Below are 18,668 nucleotides of genomic sequence, written 5' to 3' on the forward strand. Positions count from 1 at the left end.
ATTGTTGAACTCGATATTGAGTCCGGAAGGCTGCAGAGTGCCTAATCGGAAGATGAGGTGCTGTTCCTCAAGTTTACGTTGAGCTTCCGTGGAACAATACAAGAGGCCGAGGACAGTGAGGTCCGAGTGGGAATGGAGCGTTCAGGGCCCGGGGCCAGGGGAGGCTGTGGGCCTTTATTCCCCTTATTGGACACAAGGCTCTTTGTCTCACAACACACTGGTGCAGGTTTTAATGCAGACTTTTTAAATTAATCAATAAAAGCAGATAAACCTCGTGCTTCTGTGGAACAAACTTTTTAATATTTGGGAGCCAAAGGACAAGTTTTTTTTCCCTCTGGGGAATTTATTATTAGTGTCAGGAAACAACAACAACCACTTGTATTTATAAAGCGCCTTTAATGTAGTAAAACGTCCCGAGGCTCTTCACAGGATCGTTATAAAACAAAATTTGACACCGAGCCACATAAGGAGATATTCGGGCAGATGACCAAAAGGTTGGTCAAAGAGGTAGGTTTTAAGGAGCATCTTAAAGGAGAGAGAGGTAGAGAGATGGAGAGGTTTAGGGAAGGAGTTCCAGAGCTCAGGGCCCAGGCAACTGAAGGCACGGCCGCCAATGGTGGAGCGATTAAAATCGGGGATGCTCAAGAGGCCGGAATTAGAGGAGCGCAAATATCTCGGGGGGGGGGGTGGCAGGGGTTGTGGAGCTAGAAGAGATTACAGAGATAGGGAGGGGCGGGGCCACGGAGGGATTTGAAAACAAGGATGAGAATTTTAAGGATGAGACACTTGAGGAAAAGCAGGGAGTGGGGGAGGGTCAAGCCCCTATGGGACAGGGTCACTAATTCTGTTCTGCGACAGTTACTGGGACAGACTGTATCTCCCCCTCTCCTCCACACAGGGATTTGTGGTAGTTAAAGGGACAGTGATTCTCCTTGTTCTGTGAGATTGTAATTAAAGGGTCACTACTCTGAGATGGCTGCAAACTTTTAGTGTCACCAGCCTTTCTAAAACATCTTCCTTCCTTTGAAGATCTGTGTGAACTCGCTGGTGACTCAGCAGGTTGGATGAACTCTGAAACCTCTTTACACAGTCTGAACATTTAAAGGGTCTCTCATCAGTTCTGGGGCAGGAGGGATCTAGTTAACAGTGATCACAATATCAGTAGGTTTAAAGTAGTTATGGAAAGGGACAAAGAAAAATCAACGGTGAAAATACCCAGCTGGAAGAGGGCCAATTTCAGTGATGTGAGAAGGGATCGAGCACAGGTGGACTGGAAACAAAGATTGTCCAGGAAAACAGTGAATGACCAATAGCAGGCCTTCAAGGCTGAGATAGTTCGGGTACAATCCAAGCATATTCCCATAAGGAGGAAAGATGGGGCATCCGAAGCTAGAGCTCCCTGGATGAGAAAGGATATCGAGGTTAGAATAAAACAGAGGAAGGAGGTTTACGACAAATGTCAGGTACAGAATACAATCAAAAACCAGGAGAATACAGAGAGTGCGGGGAAATTGAAACAGGATATAAGGGCAAAGAGACAATATGAGAAAAGATTAGCAGGTAACATAAAAGAGAACCCAAAAATCTTCTATAAACATATGAAAAGTAAAAGGATAGTTAAAGGAATGGTGGGGCTGATTAGGGACCAAATAGGAGCTCATCATACGGAGGCAGAGGGTGTGGCTGAGGTACTGAATGAGTACTTAGCATCTGTCTTCACAAGAGGATGAAGTTAATGTCGCAGTAGAGGAGGGGGGAGTAGAGAAATTAGATAAAAATGGATAGAAAGGAGGTGCTAAATAGGTTGTCATCACTCAAAGTTAACATGTCTTCCGGTCCAGATGCGATGCATCCTAGATTGCTGAGGGAAGCTAGGTGGAGATAGCAGAAGCTCCGACGACAATCTTTCAATCTCCCTCAGATATATGGGAGTGGTGCCAGAAGACTGGAGGATTGCAAATGTTACACCGTTTAAAAAAGGGGAGAGATAAACCTGGGAACTACAGGCCAATCAGTCTAATGTCAGTGTGGGTGAACGACTAGAGACCATTGTCAAGGACAAAATTAATTCTCACTAGGAGAAGCATGGGTTAATAAGGGGCAGCCAGTATGGATTTGTTAAAGGTAAATCGTGTCTGACTAACCTGATTGAGTTCTTTGATGAAGTAACAGAGGGTTGATGAAGGTAGTGCAGTAGATGTATATATGGACTTTCAAAAGGCATTTGATAAAGTACCACATAAGAGACTTATTCGGAAAATAGAAGCACAGGGAATTAAAGGGCTGATGGTAATTTGGGTATATAATTGGCTAAGGGATAGGAGACAGTGAGCAGTGCTGAGGGATGTTTTTCTGACTGGAGGGAAGTATGCAGTAGGTTCCCCCAGGTGTCGGTATTAGGACCACTGCTTTTCTTGTTATATATAACTGACCTGGACTTGGGTATAGGTGTAAAATTTCAAAGTTTATGGATGATGCAAAACTTGGCAACGTAGTAAATAGTGAGCATAGTAGTAGCAGACTTCAGAAGGACAGAGACAGACTGTGAAATGAGCAGACACAAGGCAGATGAAATTAAATGAGGATAAGTTAGAAGTGATGCACTTTGGGAGAAACAACAGGGAGAGGCCGTATAATCTAAATGGGGCTATTTTGAGGGGGTGCAAGAGCAGAGGGTCCTGGGGGTCCATATTCACAAATCTTTGAAAGTGCCGCGGCAAGTTGGTGAGGCAGTTCAGAAAGCGTATGGGATACTTGGCTTTGTAAATAGGGCCATTGAATACAAAAACAAGGAAGTTACACTAAACCTTTACAAATCACTAGGAACATACAACAGGAGGAGGCCATTCAGCCCTTCGAGCCTGTTCCGCCATTCAATGAGGTCATGGCTGATCTGCGACCTAACTCCATACACTTGCCTTTGGCCCATATCCCTTAATATCTTTGGTTAACAAAAACCTATCAATCTCAGATTTAAAATTAACAATTGATCTTGCATCAGTTGCCGTTTGCGGAAGAGAGTTCCAAACTTCTACCACCCTTTGTGTGTAGAAGTGTTTCCTAATTTCACTCCTGAAAGGTCTGGCTCTAATTTTTAGACTATGCCCCCAGTCCTGTAATCCCCAACCAGTGGAAATAGTTTCTCTCTATCTACCCCCTCTGTTCCCCTTAATATCCTGAAAACTTCGATCAGATCACCCCTTAACCTTCTAAATTCTAGGGAATTCAACCCTAATTTGTGTAATCTGTAGGGGGTTTTGGTTTGGAGTTTTTTGTCTGGTCCGTCAGTCATGTGCCTGAGCTGCCCCAGCCCTGTGCGGTTCGAACCGCTTCCCCCCTTTTAGTTCTGAGCACCGGACTTATTTACAAGTAGCGATATAGACAAACGAGACCAGTGGTTTGGTGCAAAGAAAACCAATGTTTATTAAAATAGAGAAACATAGAAACTAGGAGCAGGAGTAGGCCATTCGGCCCTTCGAGCCTGCTCCGCCATTCAAGGAGATCATGGCTGATCATCCAAACCCTAGCACCCGGTCCCTACACCGACAGCCATCCCACCCAAGCCCTATCCCCGTAACCCCGTGTATTTAATCCCCCCATAACACTAAGGGCCAATTTTTTTATCATGGCCAATCAACCTAACCCGCACATCTTTGGACTGTGGGAGGAAAGCGGAGCACCCGGAGGAAACCCACGCAAACATGGGGAGAATGTGCAAACTCCACACAGTCACCCGAGGCCGGATTTGAACCCGAGTTCCTGGCGCTGTGAGGCAACAGTGCTAACCACTATGCCACCGTGCTGAAATAATTATTATACAGAGAAAATCACTATGGATGCAATACAGTTACACTTAGCGGGGGAGGAGAAACGGACACATCGAGGGAAAATGACTAAAATGACAATTTTAGCAATCCCCTTAACTCCCACCCTTTACACCTATCTAGGTTATCTTGTGATGGGCCAGAAAATTGATGCTCACCAGTCTAGGATGTTGAAACGCCTGCTCCGTGCCCTGTTGCCTGTCGATGTTTTTAGGTTTTCACCACCCCAAAGCAGAGATACCCCAGTAATTCAAACGTAACTGCGGGTGTCCTACTTCCCTGGACGGGCTCTTCGTCGACGATCCTCTCGCTGTGTTGATGATACGGCAGGGCACTGGAGGCAAGGCGAGAGAGAGAGATGGCTTCCTGAGGGACTAGTTATACCCCTCCTTGGAGTCCTTATCTCCCGCCAGATCAGCTTGTTCCTTTGTCTGACCTGGACGTGTTGAAGCTTATACAAAGGAAACCGATCTGGGCCCATTGACCTGGATGGCCGGTTAATTGGTTTTTGAACGTCTCATAAGTGTTTCCCTTTGTCCAACTGGTTTCGTGATGGGGCCATTCCAGCTTGAATGCCCCGTTGATCATTTGCAAACAGTGCTGATTGTCCTCTAACAAAGGTCTGAACGCAGCTATTACATATTGATTGACTGTGCAAACGGCCTTGATGGGTTTTAATCAGAGGCCCGAATGCCACTGGTTTGCTTCTCATTCATAAATGCAGAAGGTTTGTCTGCCTTCTAATTTCTGGACAGTTCCTTTTTTGTCAGCCCAAACTGAAACTTACAGGCCTTGGCCATGAGGTTGACCGCAGCCATCTTGTTGAGCCCTGGAGCCCTGGATTTTAAACTCAGTCCAGCCAGGGTTTCTCCAGTAAGCCAAAAGTAAATGTTCGGGGGAGACATGAAATTTGCGAATCCTTTCAATCCCCCCTAGGATACTGAAACTTGCTTGAAGTGTCCAATCAAGGTGAGCAAATTTCTGACCCCCCCCCACAAACAACCTTCCCCTATATTTATCTATTCACGATCCCCCGACACATACATTCCCCTTACTTAGAGAAAACCGCAGTGCACGACAGGCATCTATGGATAGAAACAATTACTATTTGTTACAATAGTCCAAGCATGGAGGGGGTCCCACACCCCTACACTACTTGGGACATCATAAAACTTCATTACAACACACAACCTTCAATAAAAATAAACATCAGGCCAAAAAAACATATTTATTAAAAATAACAAAAGGAACGAGCTATTTAAAAATAGCAGACGGATCTGCCATCACTCGGCAGTGATATGACACAAAACTCACACGGGTGTTTCTTCTTCCACCCGGGCATACTGGTCCTTCCACAACCCTTTTACTTTAAATTCTACCCGGGACCCTTTCTCCTACACTGGACACAAACCAGGTAGAGGATGATCCCTAGCTGACAGACTACTAAGATGTGGGGCGCCATTCGAATCCAGGAGGGGACCTCTATACTCTCAAAAACGTTCCACCAGGGCGGGGTCGTAATATCTAAAATGTTGGCCCCTATCTGTACAGTCTTCTGTTCCAAAGTGTAGAAGTGCTTTTGTGATACTAGAGCGGCTTTTAATAATTTGGTAAGGTGCTCTGGAAGAGGGGGAATCGGGTAACCGAAGTGGGCGACATATTTCTGGAGGTGGGTAAAATTCTCCTCCACAGTGAGGTGAACAGTGGATGGTTCAGGAATGGGGACAAATCATGTCTGTGTCACTTGAACTTCTGCCTCGGGTTTGAAACAGAAGCTGCTGTCACTCACCGCGCACCAGCTCTGCTGTCCGTGCTGGTAGTGAGATGCTCCTGTGGTGACGCAATATGTCCCACCTCCTATATATGCTACCTGTGGGGGAACATGGCCTTACAATTTATAGGTTTCGCGTCAGCAGCTCTGAACCTGCATTGTGGTTTCGAATAGGCATTCAAGTGCTGGGGACACAGGATGATGTGAGCTCCCCGGCTACGGCACCCCGAGAGGTCAGTACCTGTCATAGCATGCTCCCACTTTATGACGGCGGGACCGCTGCAAAACGAACGTGTGCACCCCCTTGAATGATTCCAATGTTCTCCACCCTGTATACCGGTGCGGGTCAGGCTGTCCTACCATAACCGGCATTCTGACTACTATTCCCATAATTGGTAAAATTCTCCTCTGCATCCCGTTCGCCGCTCCCATCGATCGCTATCGGCGCTGTGTCTCCAGAGCACCCATAGAGGTGGGAATCCTCCACGTCACCTCTCCTTCCGAAGCTCAGTCCTATCAGGGCGAGTAGGATTACGCCCCCCTTCATTCCGTAAATTTTCCTGTAACAGATATAGAAGCACACAGCCAGGTTCCCTGGAGATTGGCTGGCTTGGGTGAAGCATGGTCGGGTCTTGCGACCGCGACTCAAATGTACACACTCTGAACAGATTACTTAAAACTAACCATCACCTTAATTAGAATTAAATTAAACACCCTAAACTTAACACTATATAAACTTAAAAGTTATACTACCTAAACTATATACATCCGCTGCCCGTCTCCGGGCGGCCAACCTAATCCCTGTTTGAGCTGCTGCAGGCTGCTCCCTGCGGCGTGGCTGCACTGACCTGCACTTCCGGTCCCTTGCAGTCTGTAGGTGCTAGCTGGGGACCTTTGTCTTCCGACTTCTCTTTAACTCGGAAGGTTGTCATTTTAAGCTGGGGAGTCAGTGACCATACCTTTCTGGGCTGGGGTGTCCGAGGGGACCTTCTAGGGAGGGCTACGGGTGGGGTTTTCTTGGCGGGTGGACCTTTGGCTCAGACCGCAGCCTTTGTTAGCGCGGTCTGTGGGTTTTCCACGACCGCTGGCTGGGGGTCCTCTCCCTCAGATTTCACCTCTCCCAAACTTGGGTCGATGGCAGGTAACCTTTTGCCGCCTGTTGCAGCAGGCTGTGAGTCTCCGTCCCCAGGTTCCAAACCTGGGTTGGGGGCGGGATTCTCGCGCTCGGACTCCTCCCCATCTGAATTCCAGAGGATTGGGGGAGTGTCCTGAACGGTGGGCGGAATGGCTCCTCCCCTGACACAAGCCACAGCGCCTGCCTGCGCAGCCTGTGAGCTTGTACCCACTGCGGGCTGAGGATCTCTATCCTCAGACCTTGTCCCAACTGGCTGCTCTTTCTTTTCAGGTTTAAACAACTTACATCATTTAATATAACTAGCAGCCTGCCAGTAACCCTGTTCTAAATTCTTTCTCTTTACCAGGGCGGCCTTAAAGGCGAAATCTTGGGCTTGGACCTGCTTTTGGTCCGGGGCCAAAGCTGTCCCGTGTGCCTCCCTTGTCCCGGATTGCTGCTGCCGGGCCTGCTCTACAGGGGTCCCAGAACTCTTCTTCCCTGTCCCCCTGCTTGGCCACCTCGTTGGTCTTTTGGTTACCCTCCCACATGGTACGGAGGGATCCTAAATCTATGGCCAAAGGTTTTGACCTTTCCCCAGCCTGCTCGTTCCCTGTGGATCCCATTAAGCTAAATGGGACCTTGTTAGACCGGGGTGAATTGGTCAGGTCTTCCGAATGGTCCACCGTGCTGGAAGCTCCAGTGTCCACCGAATATCTTCCCTGCACCGTCTTCACCCCCATCTTAACATAGGGCCTGCTCCCCTCAGCATTTTCGCGGGTACACAGGTCGACAGGCTGCACTGGTTCTAGTCATTGCTGGGAGTGGGATGGGGCAGACGGGGTCAAAGCACCGGTGGTGGCTGCTATTTTCCCCTGGCTGGTCAGGAGGAGAGATCGTATCAACTCCAAGAGTGGCTCGATCGCAACGGGAGGGATACCTGGCTCTGCCTTTTAGACTGAGGCTGATGAATTCTTCCCCTTATTCTCCTTCCAGGGATTCTTACAATCCTTGCGCCAATGGCCCTCCTTCCCGCACCCGTAACAATTTAACTTAGCCTGGGAGGGATGGTTCCCCTCCTGGTGCCACTCTTTCTTATTCTGGCCCCCAGGTTTAACCTCATGGACTTTCCCCTTGGGTTGGGGCGTCTCGATACCCCTTGTATTTTAAAATGCTATCGTGAGCTGGCGGATCACCGTTTCCTCGGTGGTCTGGGGGCTACTGGGGTCAAACCAGGCCGCAGCCTGGGCTTGGATTTGGGGCAGGCAGTTTGTCATTAGACAACGGAGCCAATGGGTCAATTGGACTTGGTTCAGTAATGTCCGCGCTGGCATTCCCGGGCATGCGCTCCGGTAGACTGGCCACAGCCTAAGTGCTCCATCTTGCGCCTAGCGCTGGCTTTACTTTCAGTGGTCTGGTATTCCAGGCACTCTACCCTTGCCTGGTGTTCCCGTTGCACCTCGACGGCCCGGGCCTCCAGGCGCTCTACCCTTGCCCGGTGTTCCCATTGCACTCCGAGGGCCCGGGCCTCCAGGCACTCTACCCTTGCCTGGTGTTCCCGTTGCACCTCGATGTCCCGGGCCTCCAGGCACTCTGCCCTTGCCTGGTGTTCCCGTTGCACTCCGAGGGCCCGGGCCTCCAGGTGCTCGACCCTTGCCTGGTGTTCCCGTTGCACCTCGACGGCCCGGGCCTCCAGGCACTCTACCCTTGCCTGATGTTCCCGTTGCACCTCGAGGGTCCGGGCCTCCAGGCACTCTACCCTTGCCTGATGTTCCCGTTGCACCTCGAGGGCCCGGGCCTCCAGGCACTCTGCCCTTGCCTGGTGTTCCCGTTGCACCTCGACGGCCCGGGCCTCCAGGTGCTCTACCCTTGCCTGATGTTCCCGTTGCACTCCGAGGGCCCGGGCCTCCAGGCGCTCTACCCTTGCCTGATGTTCCCGTTGCACCTCGAGGGTCCGGGCCTCCAGGCACTCTACCCTTGCCTGGTGTTCCCATTGCACCTCGACGGCCCGGGTCTCCAGGCACTCTACCCTTGCCTGATGTTCCCGTTGCACCTCGAGGGTCCGGGCCTCCAGGCACTCTACCCTTGCCTGATGTTCCCGTTGCACCTCGAGGGCCCGGGCCTCCAGGCACTCTGCCCTTGCCTGGTGTTCCCGTTGCACCTCGACGGCCCGGGCCTCCAGGTGCTCTACCCTTGCCTGATGTTCCCGTTGCACCTCGAGGGTCCGGGCCTCCAGGCGCTCTACCCATGCCTGGTGTTCCCGTTGCACTGAGGGCCTGGGCCTCCAGGCACTCTACCCTTGCCTGATGTTCCCATTGCACCTCGACGACCCGGGCCTCCAGGCACTCTACCCTTGCCTGATGTTCCCGTTGCACCTCGACGACCCGGGCCTCCAGGCATTCTATCCTTGCCTGATGTTCCCGTTGCACCTCGATGGTCCGGGCCTCCAGGCGCTCTACCCTTGCCTGGTGTTCCCATTGCACCTCGACGGCCCGGGCCTCCAGGCGCTCTACCCTTGCCTGGTGTTCCCGTTGCACTGAGGGCCCTGGCCTCCGGGTGCTCTACCCTTGCCTGGTGTTCCCGTTGCACCTCGACGGCCCGGGCCTCCAGGCACTCTGCCCTTGCCTGGTGTTCCCGTTGCACCTCGAAGGCACGGGCCTCCAGGCGCTCTACCCTTGCCTGGTGTTCCCGTTGCACTCCGAGGGCCCGGGCCTCCAGGCGCTCTACCCTTGCCTGGTGTTCCCGTTGCACTGAGGGCCTGGGCCTCCAGGCACTCTACCCTTGCCTGGTGTTCCCATTGCACCTCGACGGCCCGGGTCTCCAGGCACTCTACCCTTGCCTGGTGTTCCCGTTGCACCTCGAAGGTCCGGGCCTCCAGGCGCTCTACCCTTGCCTGGTGTTCCCGTTGCACCTCGACGGCCCGGGCCTCCAGGCATTCTATCCTTGCCTGATGTTCCCGTTGCACCTCGACGGCCCGGGCCTCCAGGCGCTCTATACCCTTGCCTGGTGTTCCCGTTGCACTCTGAGGGCCCGGGCCTCCGGGCGCTCTACCCTTGCCTGGTGTTCCCATTGCACCTCGAAGGCACGGGCCTCCAGGCGCTCTACCCTTGCCTGGTGTTCCCGTTGCACTCCGAGGGCCTGGGCCTCCAGGCACTCTACCTTTGCCTGGTGTTCCTTGGCCGTCTGCTCTCTTTCTTGGCTTAACGCCTGAAGCGCCACTAGCACCTTCTCTTCTGCTAAAACCTTATCCTGCATTTCTCGGGCCAATTTCTTGAGCTTGGCAGCCTGTGCTGCTACAACCCTGTCCAGCACTAGGACCTGTTTCTTATAACACATTAACCAGACTGCCTTTTCAATTGCCCTCTTATGCTGTTTACTCGCCATCCACTGGGCGGCGGCGTCTATGGGATGCTCGGCCTTTAACAAAGCGCCCACCCATTTCTTGCCGATATTAACCTTTCTACACACATAAGTGGACAACCTCTCTTCCATTGCGGTTTCTCCCTCCGCACCACTGTCTGTCATATCGCATACCGTCGCCGATGCTCCTACCTGGCTTGCCATTTCTGTAGGGGGTTTTGGTTTGGGGTTTTTGTCTGGTCAGTCAGTCGTGTGCCCGAGCTGCCCCAGCCCCGTGCGGTTCGAATCGCTTCCCCCTTTTTAGTTCTGAGCACCGGACTTATTTCCGAGTAGCGACATAGACAAACAAGACCAGTGTTTATTAAAATAGAGAAATAATTATTATACAGAGAAAATCCCTATGGATGCAACACAATTACACTTAGCGGGGGAGGAGAAATGGACACATTGAGGGAAAATGACTGAAATGACACTTTAGCAATTCCCCTTAACTCCTACGCTTTACACCTATCTAGGTTGTCTTGTGATGGGCCAGAAAATTGATGCTCACCAGTCTAGGATGTTGAAACACCTGCTCCGTGCCCTGTTGCCTGTTGATGTTTTTAGGTTTTCACCGCCCCAGAGCAGAGATACCCCAGTAATTCAAACGTAATTGCGGGTGTCCTACTTCCCTGGACGGGTTCTTCGTCGACGATCCTCTCGCTGGATTGATGATACGGCAGGGCACTGGAGGTGAGGCGAGAGAGAGAGAGAGAGCGAGAGAGAGAGAGAGATGGCTTCCCGAGGGACTAGTTATACCCTTCCTGGTAGCCCTTATCTCTCGCCAGATCAGCTTACTTCTTTGTCTGACCTGGATGTGTTGAAGTTTATACAAAGGAAACCGATCTGGGCCCATCGACCTGGATGGCTGGTTAATCGGTTTTAAACGTCTCATAAGTGTTCCCCTTTGTCCAACTGGTTTCATGATGGGGCCATTCCAGTTTCAATGCCCCGTTGATCACTTGCAAACAGTGCTGATGTCCTCTAACAAAGGTCTGAACGCAACTATTACATATTGATTGACTGTGCAAACAGCCTTGATGGGTTTTAATCAGAGGCCCAAATGCCACTGGTTTGCTTCTGATGCATAAATGCAGACGGTTTGTCTGTCTTCTAATTTCTGGAAAGTTCCTTCTTTGTCAGCCCAAACTGAAACTTACAGGCCTTGGCCATGAGGTTGACCGCAGCCATCTTGTTGAGCCCTGGATTTTAAACCCAGTCCAGCCAGGGTTTCTCCAATAAGCCAAAAGTAAATCTTCGGGGAAGACATGAAATTTGCGAATCCTTTCAAATCTCTCCTCGTAACTTAACCCTCGAAGTCTGGGTATCATTCGGGTAAACCTACGCTGCACTCCCTCCAAGGCCAATATATCCTTCCTAAGGTGTGGTGCCCAGAACTGCTCACAGTACTCCAGGTGTGATCTAACCAGGGTTTTGGCCTCAGCTGGAGTCTTGTGTACAGTTCTGGGGACCACACTTTAGGAAGGATGTCAAGGCCTTGGGAGGGTGCAGAGGAGGTTGACCAGGATGGTACCAGGGATGAGGGACTTCAGTTATGTGGAGAGATTGGAGAAGCTGGGATTGTTCCCCTTAGAGCAGATAAGGTTAAGAGGAGACCTAATAGAGGTGTTCAAAATGATGAGGGGTTTTGATCGAGCAAGTAGGGAGAAACTGTTCACTCTGGCAAGTGGGTCGGTAACCAAAGGTCACAGATTTAAAATAGTTGCTAAAAGAACTAGAGGGAAATGAGGAGAATTGTTTTCACACAGAGGGTTGTTAAGATCTGGAATGCACCATCTGAAAGGATGCTGGAATCAGGTTCCACAGGAACTTTCAAACAGTAATTGGACATGTGCTTGAAGAGGACTAGTTTGCAGAGTTCTGGGGATAAAGCTGGGGTTTGGGACTAAATTGGACAGCTCTTTGAAAGAGCCAGCACAGACATGATGGGCCGAATCACCTCCTTCTGTGCTGTTAGATTCGATGATCAGTGTGAAGACGCTGGTGACTCTTAAGGCTGTTCGAGCTTTTAAAGCTCTTCCCACAGTCAGAACATTTAAAGGGTCTCTCGTCAGTGTGAACAAGCTGGTGTGTCAGCAGGTGGGATGACTGAGTGAATCCCGTCCCACACACGGAGCAGGTGAACGGTCTCTCACCAGTGTGGAGGCGCTGGTGTCTCTTCAGCTTCCCGGAGCTTTTAAAGCTCTTCCCACAGTCAGAACACTGAAAGGGTCTCTCGTCAGTGTGAACAAGCTGGTGTTCAATCAGTTCCCTTGGGCTTTTAAAGCTCTTCCCACAGTTAGGACACTGAAATGGTCTCTCCCCAGTGTGAACAAGCTGGTGTCGCTTTAGATCCCCGGGGCATTGAAAACTCTTCCCACACTCGGAACATTTAAAGGGTCTCTCGTTAGTGTGAACTCGCTGGTGCCCCTTCAGATCCTCGGGGCTTTTAAAGCTCTTCCCACAGTCAGAACAGTTAAATGATCTCTCCCTAGTGTGAACTCGCTGGTGTGCCAGCAGGTTGGAGGACCGAGCGAATCCCTTTCCACACACGGAGCAGGGGAATGGCCTCTCCCCAGTGTGTAGGAGCCAGTGTCCCTTCAGCTCCTGGGGGCTTTTAAAGCTCTTCCCACAGTCAGAACATTTAAAGGGTCTCTCGTCAGTGTGAACTCGCTGGTGTGCCAGCAGGTTGGAGGGCCGAGCGAATCCCTTCCCACACACAGAGCAGGGGAATGGTCTCTCATCAGTATGAGCTCGCTGGTGTGCCAGCAGGTTGGAGGGCCGAGCGAATCCCTTCCCACACATGGAGCAGGTGAATGGTTCCTCATCAGTGTGAGCTCGCTGGTGGTGCTTCAGTTCCCCGGGGCTTTTAAAGCTCTTCCCACAGTCAGGACAGTTAAAGGGTCTCACATCAGTGTGAACTCGCTGGTGTTTCTTCAGTTCCCCGGGGATTTTAAAGCTCTTCCCACAATCAGAACACTGAAATGGTCTCTCATCAGTGTGAACAAGCTGGTGTTGCTTCAGACCCCAGGGGCTTTTAAAGCTCTTCCCACAGTTTGGACACTGAAATGGTCTCTCATCAGTGTGAACAAGCTGGTGTACTTTCAGCTCCCCGGGGCTTTTGAAGCTCTTCCCACAGGCAGAACACTGAAATGGTCTCTCGTTAGTGTGAGCTAGCTGGTGTTGCTTCAGATGTTCGGGCCTTTTAAAGCTCTTCCCACAGTCAGAACACTGAAATGGTCTCTCATCAGTGTGAACTCGCTGGTGTGTTTGCAGGTGGGATGAACGAACAAATCCCTTTCCACACACGGAGCAGGTGAACGGACTGTCCCTGGTGTGACTGCGCCGTTGAACTTCCAATGCAGACAGGGAACTGAATCCCTTCCCGCCGTCCCCACCTTTACCCGGTTTCTCCCCGGTGTGACGGTGCACGTGTCTCACCAGGTCAGGCGATCGGCTGAATCCGCGTCCACACACCGAACACGTGTGCGGTTTGTCATCGCTGAGATTGCTGCTTTCTCCTTCCATGTGCAAAGGCCGATGATATTCAGGTCCAGATGAATCGAGCGACTCTGTCAGATCTTGACGTGACGTTTGGTCTGAGCTCCCTGCCTGTAACTGCTCCACTTCTATAACCCTGTAAATAGAGATCAGAAAAGGATCAGAGGCAAACTGTTGTTTAATTTTCCCCTTTCCGACCCTAGGAGCAGTGAAGCTGATTTTCAGGCCCCAGCTGCTGCACAGGTTGGTTGAAAGGATCAGCAGTAATGGCGGCTGTAATACCCACAAGCCCCCATGCTCCAGAAAACGCTCTGTTGACTCTGAGTCCCGCGCATGCGCCTCATGGCCCCTGCGCTCTCCCTCCTGCTCCACAATCGCCCGTCCCGATCGGTCCACAACACGCATGCTCAGCGCACAAAACCCCGCGGTTGGAACATCGGGCGCGCATGCGGAGCCGCAACATCTGGTACGTGTGCACGGCTCAGGTGGGGGCGAGTCGGTGTTTCACCTCAGCCGCCAGGGAGGTGCGCATGCGCAGGACGACCCAACATTCTTCCTGTCAGCAATCACTCCCTCATTTCTTTAATAAAAACAGAAACTGCTGGAAATACTCAGCAGGTCAGGCAGCATCTGTGGAGACAGAACCAGAGTTAACGTTTCAGGTCGATGACCTGTCGCCAGAACTGCTTGTTCTTTAGTGTCAGCCAGTGACTCAGTTGGTAGCACTCTCACCTCTGAGTCAGAAAGATGTGGGTTCAAATCCCACTCCAGAGACTTGAGCACAAAAATCTAGGCTGACACTCCAGTGCAGTGCTGAGGGAGAGCTGCACTGTCGGAGGTGTCGTTTTTTGGATGAGACGTTAAGAGAGCAGACAGGGCCTCAGTTTAGGTGGATGTATAAAATCCCATGACACTATTTCGAGAAAGAAAGACTTGCATTTATACAGTGCTTTCATGTGTAATGATATCAGCAAATAGTGATGGTATTTGCCGGTTTGATTATGATGCCTTACCAGCATGTTTGCATGTATTGATTACTTATGCCTGACCAGCAGAGGGCATGTGACAGAGACAAGCAGTTTAGTTTTGCTTTCGCTTTAGATGGATCCCTAACATGATGTCTCCTGTAAATGCTGTTATAAAGAGTTGAACAAGCTTTAGATTAAAAGACATTCTCTTTCATAAATGTCTCGTCATTGAACCCACAAAGAAATCAATACATGGTGTCAGAAGTGATTGAAAGAGATGAAGAGGAAAATCTGAAGTTAAATCAGCTCTCCACATATTAGCAAGCCAAAACAGAACATCGTTACTTACCATTGGAGAATAGCTAACGAAGTGAAAAAATGGAAGGATTACACTCACCGGCGAAGCTTCAGTTGACAGGTAATGTGGCTGAAAATTGGAGGAGATTCAAACAACGTGTGGGGTTGTATTTAGCGGCAATCGGAGCCGACAAGAAAAGCGATAAAAAGAAATCGTCAGTGTTCTTACATGTCGTGGGTGATGAAGCGCTGGAGGTGTATAATAACTTCACATTCGCTGCTGATGGAGACAAAATGAAGCTAGATAAAATAATGGAACAGTTTGAGGCCTACTGCATACCTAAACGTAACATGACGTTTGAGAGGCACAGATTTTTCACGTGTACAGAAAATGGGAGAGACTATTGATCAGTATGTGACTGAACTGAGAAACCGAAGCAAAACATGTGAATTTGGTGGACTGACAGACTCGCTGATAAAAGACAGACTGGTGTGTGGTATTCCAGATAATGGTCTAAGGGAAAGACTGCTAAGAGAGCAAGATCTAGACCTGGGAAAAGCCATAGCACTGTGTAGGGCTGCAGAGACTGTGAAGTCGCAGGCAAAGGAGCTGTTCAGTGACAGTAGCTGCAACGTGGATGCAGTGAGTAAGAACGGACACAAACCGTTTAACAAAAAGAGCGCCAATGTGAAAAAAGAGGCGTGGCCAGCGAACGAAAATGAAAGGGACAATCGAAAGTCATGTAGTCGATGCGGTACACAGCATCCACCAAGGAAGTGTCCAGCATATGGTAAAACATGCAATAGCTGCAACAAGAACAACCATTATGCCCGTTGCTGCAAGATCCAAGCGCAACAAAGCAAGGTCCATGCAGTAGATGAAAGCGAGATAGAAGAGTTCAATGTAGATGTTGTGTCTGAAAACAAAGAAGAAAAAAGAGACTGGATGTTGACACTAAAAGTGAATGACATACACATTCCATTTAAATTGGATACTGGAGCACAAGTTAATGTGATATCAGAGACTGATTTTAAGAAAATTAGACCCAGACCAAAGATACATGGAATAAAAGTGAAAGTGACAGGATACTCAGGTACTGATATACCAGTGAAAGGAAGATGCATTGTCAAAGTAACACACAAGGACAGAGAGCACACGCTAGCATTAATCGTGGTGCCAAAGGATGTGCAAGCCATACTAGGTTTAAAAGCCTGTGAGAGACTGAACCTGGTAGAGTCCTCGTTGTGGAAAGCGAAGGAGAGACAGTCTATGATGAACTCATGAAAGAGTACAACGACCTATTTAAGGGTCTAGGCTGCCTGCCAGGAGAACACATGATCAGAGTAGATAAAAGTATGCCAACGGTCATACATCCATGCAGAAAAGTTCCGTTTGCTCTTCAAAAGCAACTGAAGGCAGAGTTGGACAGGATGGAAAGCCTGAACGTGATTCGGAAGATAGATGAGCCAACTGAGTGGGTGAGTTCCCTCGTCGTTGTGGACAAAAAGAATGGAAAGCTCAGAATTTGCCTGGATCCAAGAGATCTAAACAGAGCAATAAAGAGAGAGCACTTCAAGCTTCCTACACGTGAGGAAATCATGGCACAGTTTGCAAATGCAAAGTATTTCAGCAAGTTAGATGCATCATCAGGATTTTGGCAGATGAAATTGGACGAAGCAAGTTCAAGACTGTGCACGTTCAACAGTCCATTTGGCAGATACAGATTCCTAAGGTTACCATTTGGCATTGCCTCAGCTCCTGAAGTGTATCACAAAACTATCCATATGATCTATGAGCACCTGGAGGGAGTTGATACATCAATGGATGACATCATAGTATGGGGAACCACGAGAACTGAGCATGACGAGAGACTGAAAAAAGTGCTGGAAGCAACAAGGAAAACAAACCTGAAGCTGACTAGAGAGAAATGCCAGCTCGGGGTGACAGAACTGACATTCGTGGGAGATATCCTTAGCGGTGAGGGCATCAGACCAGATCCCAGAAAGGTGTCCGCCATTGAGAATATGCCAAAGCCACAATGCAAAAAGGACATGTAGAGGTTTAATGGAATGATCAACTACATGGGTAAATTCATATCCAACCTCTCAGAAAAGATGGCGCCACTGAGAAGACTAACTGAAAAGAACATAGAATGGGAATGGAATCATGAGCATGAGAAGTTAATGGAGCGATCTAAAGAAACTGCTCACAGAGGAACCAGTTCTGAGGTTTTATGACCCAGCGAGACCCATCAAGATATCATCAGATGCATCACAGCGTGGGCTCGGTGCCGTTCTTCTGCAAAAATATGACTACTGGCAACCTATTGCATATGCATCGCGCTCAATGACAGACGCGGAGACGCGATATGCTCAAATAGAAAAGGAGCTGCTCAGCATCACATACGCCTGTGAAAGATTTCACCAGTTTGTGGCAGGACAAGCAATCAGTGTAGAGACTGACCATAAGCCCTTGATTGCATTGTTCCAAAAGCCACTAAGTAGCTGTCCGCTTAGAATACAAAGAATGATGATCAGGCTGCAACGCTATACACTGAATGTTGCGTACACACCGGGTAAGCTGATGTACACAGCAGACATGTTGTCCAGAGCTGTAGACCCAAGTGAGCCCGCAAACACCAAAATGGATGAAAAAGTGAACGCCTACGTGGACATGATCACAAGTGCACTGCCCATAGCAGATGCAAAAATGGAGCTCATAAAGACTGAGACAAACAAAGATGAAACAATGAGACGACTGAGGAAAAGCATCTTGGATGGATGGCCCAACATGTAGCAAAACTGCTCACCTGACATGGCAGAGTACTGGAACTGCAGGGCAGAACTATCAGTGGTCGAAGACAGCATCTACAAAGGAAGTAAAATAGTTATCCCAAAGAGTCTGAGAAAAGAGATGCTAAAAAGGATCCATGGAGGACATCTGGGAATCGAAAAGTGTAAGAAAAGAGCACGAGAGGTGATGTACTGGCCACGAATCAACCAAGATGTGACAAATGAGGTGTAAAACTGCACAATATGCCTGAAATATCGAGCAAGCAATCCAGTAGAACCACTAAAGCCACACCCAGCGCCAGACAGACCTTACCAGAAGGTAGGCGCTGACCTATTCGTATGTCAAGGGAAGGACTATCTTGTAGTCACAGACTATTACTCCATGTATCCAGAGGTTTGTAGACTGTACACCACCACTGCAGATGCTGTGATAACATGTATGAAAGCCATATTCTCCAGACATGGCGTGGCAAGTGAGGTCTTCACAGACAACGGACCCCAGTTTTACAATGCAAGTTTCCGACACTTTGCCAAAGAGTGGGACTTTGTCCACACAACGTCAAGTCCTCACTATCCACAGTCCAATGGACTAGTGGAAAAATCGGTCCAGACAGTGAAAAGACTGATGTACAAGGCAAAAGACAGTGGAACTGACTTCTACCAGAGCATGCTTGTATACCACACAACTCCGCTCGAGTGTGGTAAGTCACCAGCCCAACTCCTTATGGGACGTCGGCTAAGGTCAAACCTACCCATCCCGGAGAACCTCCTGAAAACAAAAGAGGGGGAGAAAGTGAGGAAGTTCAAAGAACAGAAAGAAAAGCAAAAGTACTACTATGACAGAGGAACACAAAACCTACCTGAACTCCACACTGGTGACCAAGTAAGGTTCAAAGACAAAACAAACATATGGACTCAGAAGGGAACTGTCCTGAGTGAAGTTCAACCAAGATCATACACCATTCAGACGGATGAGGGTGCTGTTCTGAGAAGAAATCGTCGAG

The 18,668-nt window shown here is 49.6% G+C and overlaps 1 protein-coding gene across 1 annotated transcript; it reads right to left on the bottom strand.

Annotated features, from left to right (window-relative positions):
• Nucleotides 1-5,038: 5,038 nt before the first annotated feature.
• On the bottom strand, nucleotides 5,039-13,736 carry LOC147119374 (uncharacterized). Its single transcript, XM_085984983.1, has one exon. The coding sequence runs from the start codon at nucleotides 13,631-13,633 to the stop codon at nucleotides 12,080-12,082; it is 1,554 nt and encodes a 517-aa protein (XP_085841109.1). The 5' UTR covers nucleotides 13,634-13,736; the 3' UTR covers nucleotides 5,039-12,079.
• Nucleotides 13,737-18,668: the final 4,932 nt, after the last annotated feature.

The sequence above is a fragment of the Somniosus microcephalus genome, chromosome 4, assembly GCF_052327205.1.
Source record: "Somniosus microcephalus isolate GS21.2 chromosome 4, FLI_Smic_1.0, whole genome shotgun sequence".
Taxonomy (NCBI): Eukaryota; Metazoa; Chordata; class Chondrichthyes; order Squaliformes; family Somniosidae; genus Somniosus; species Somniosus microcephalus.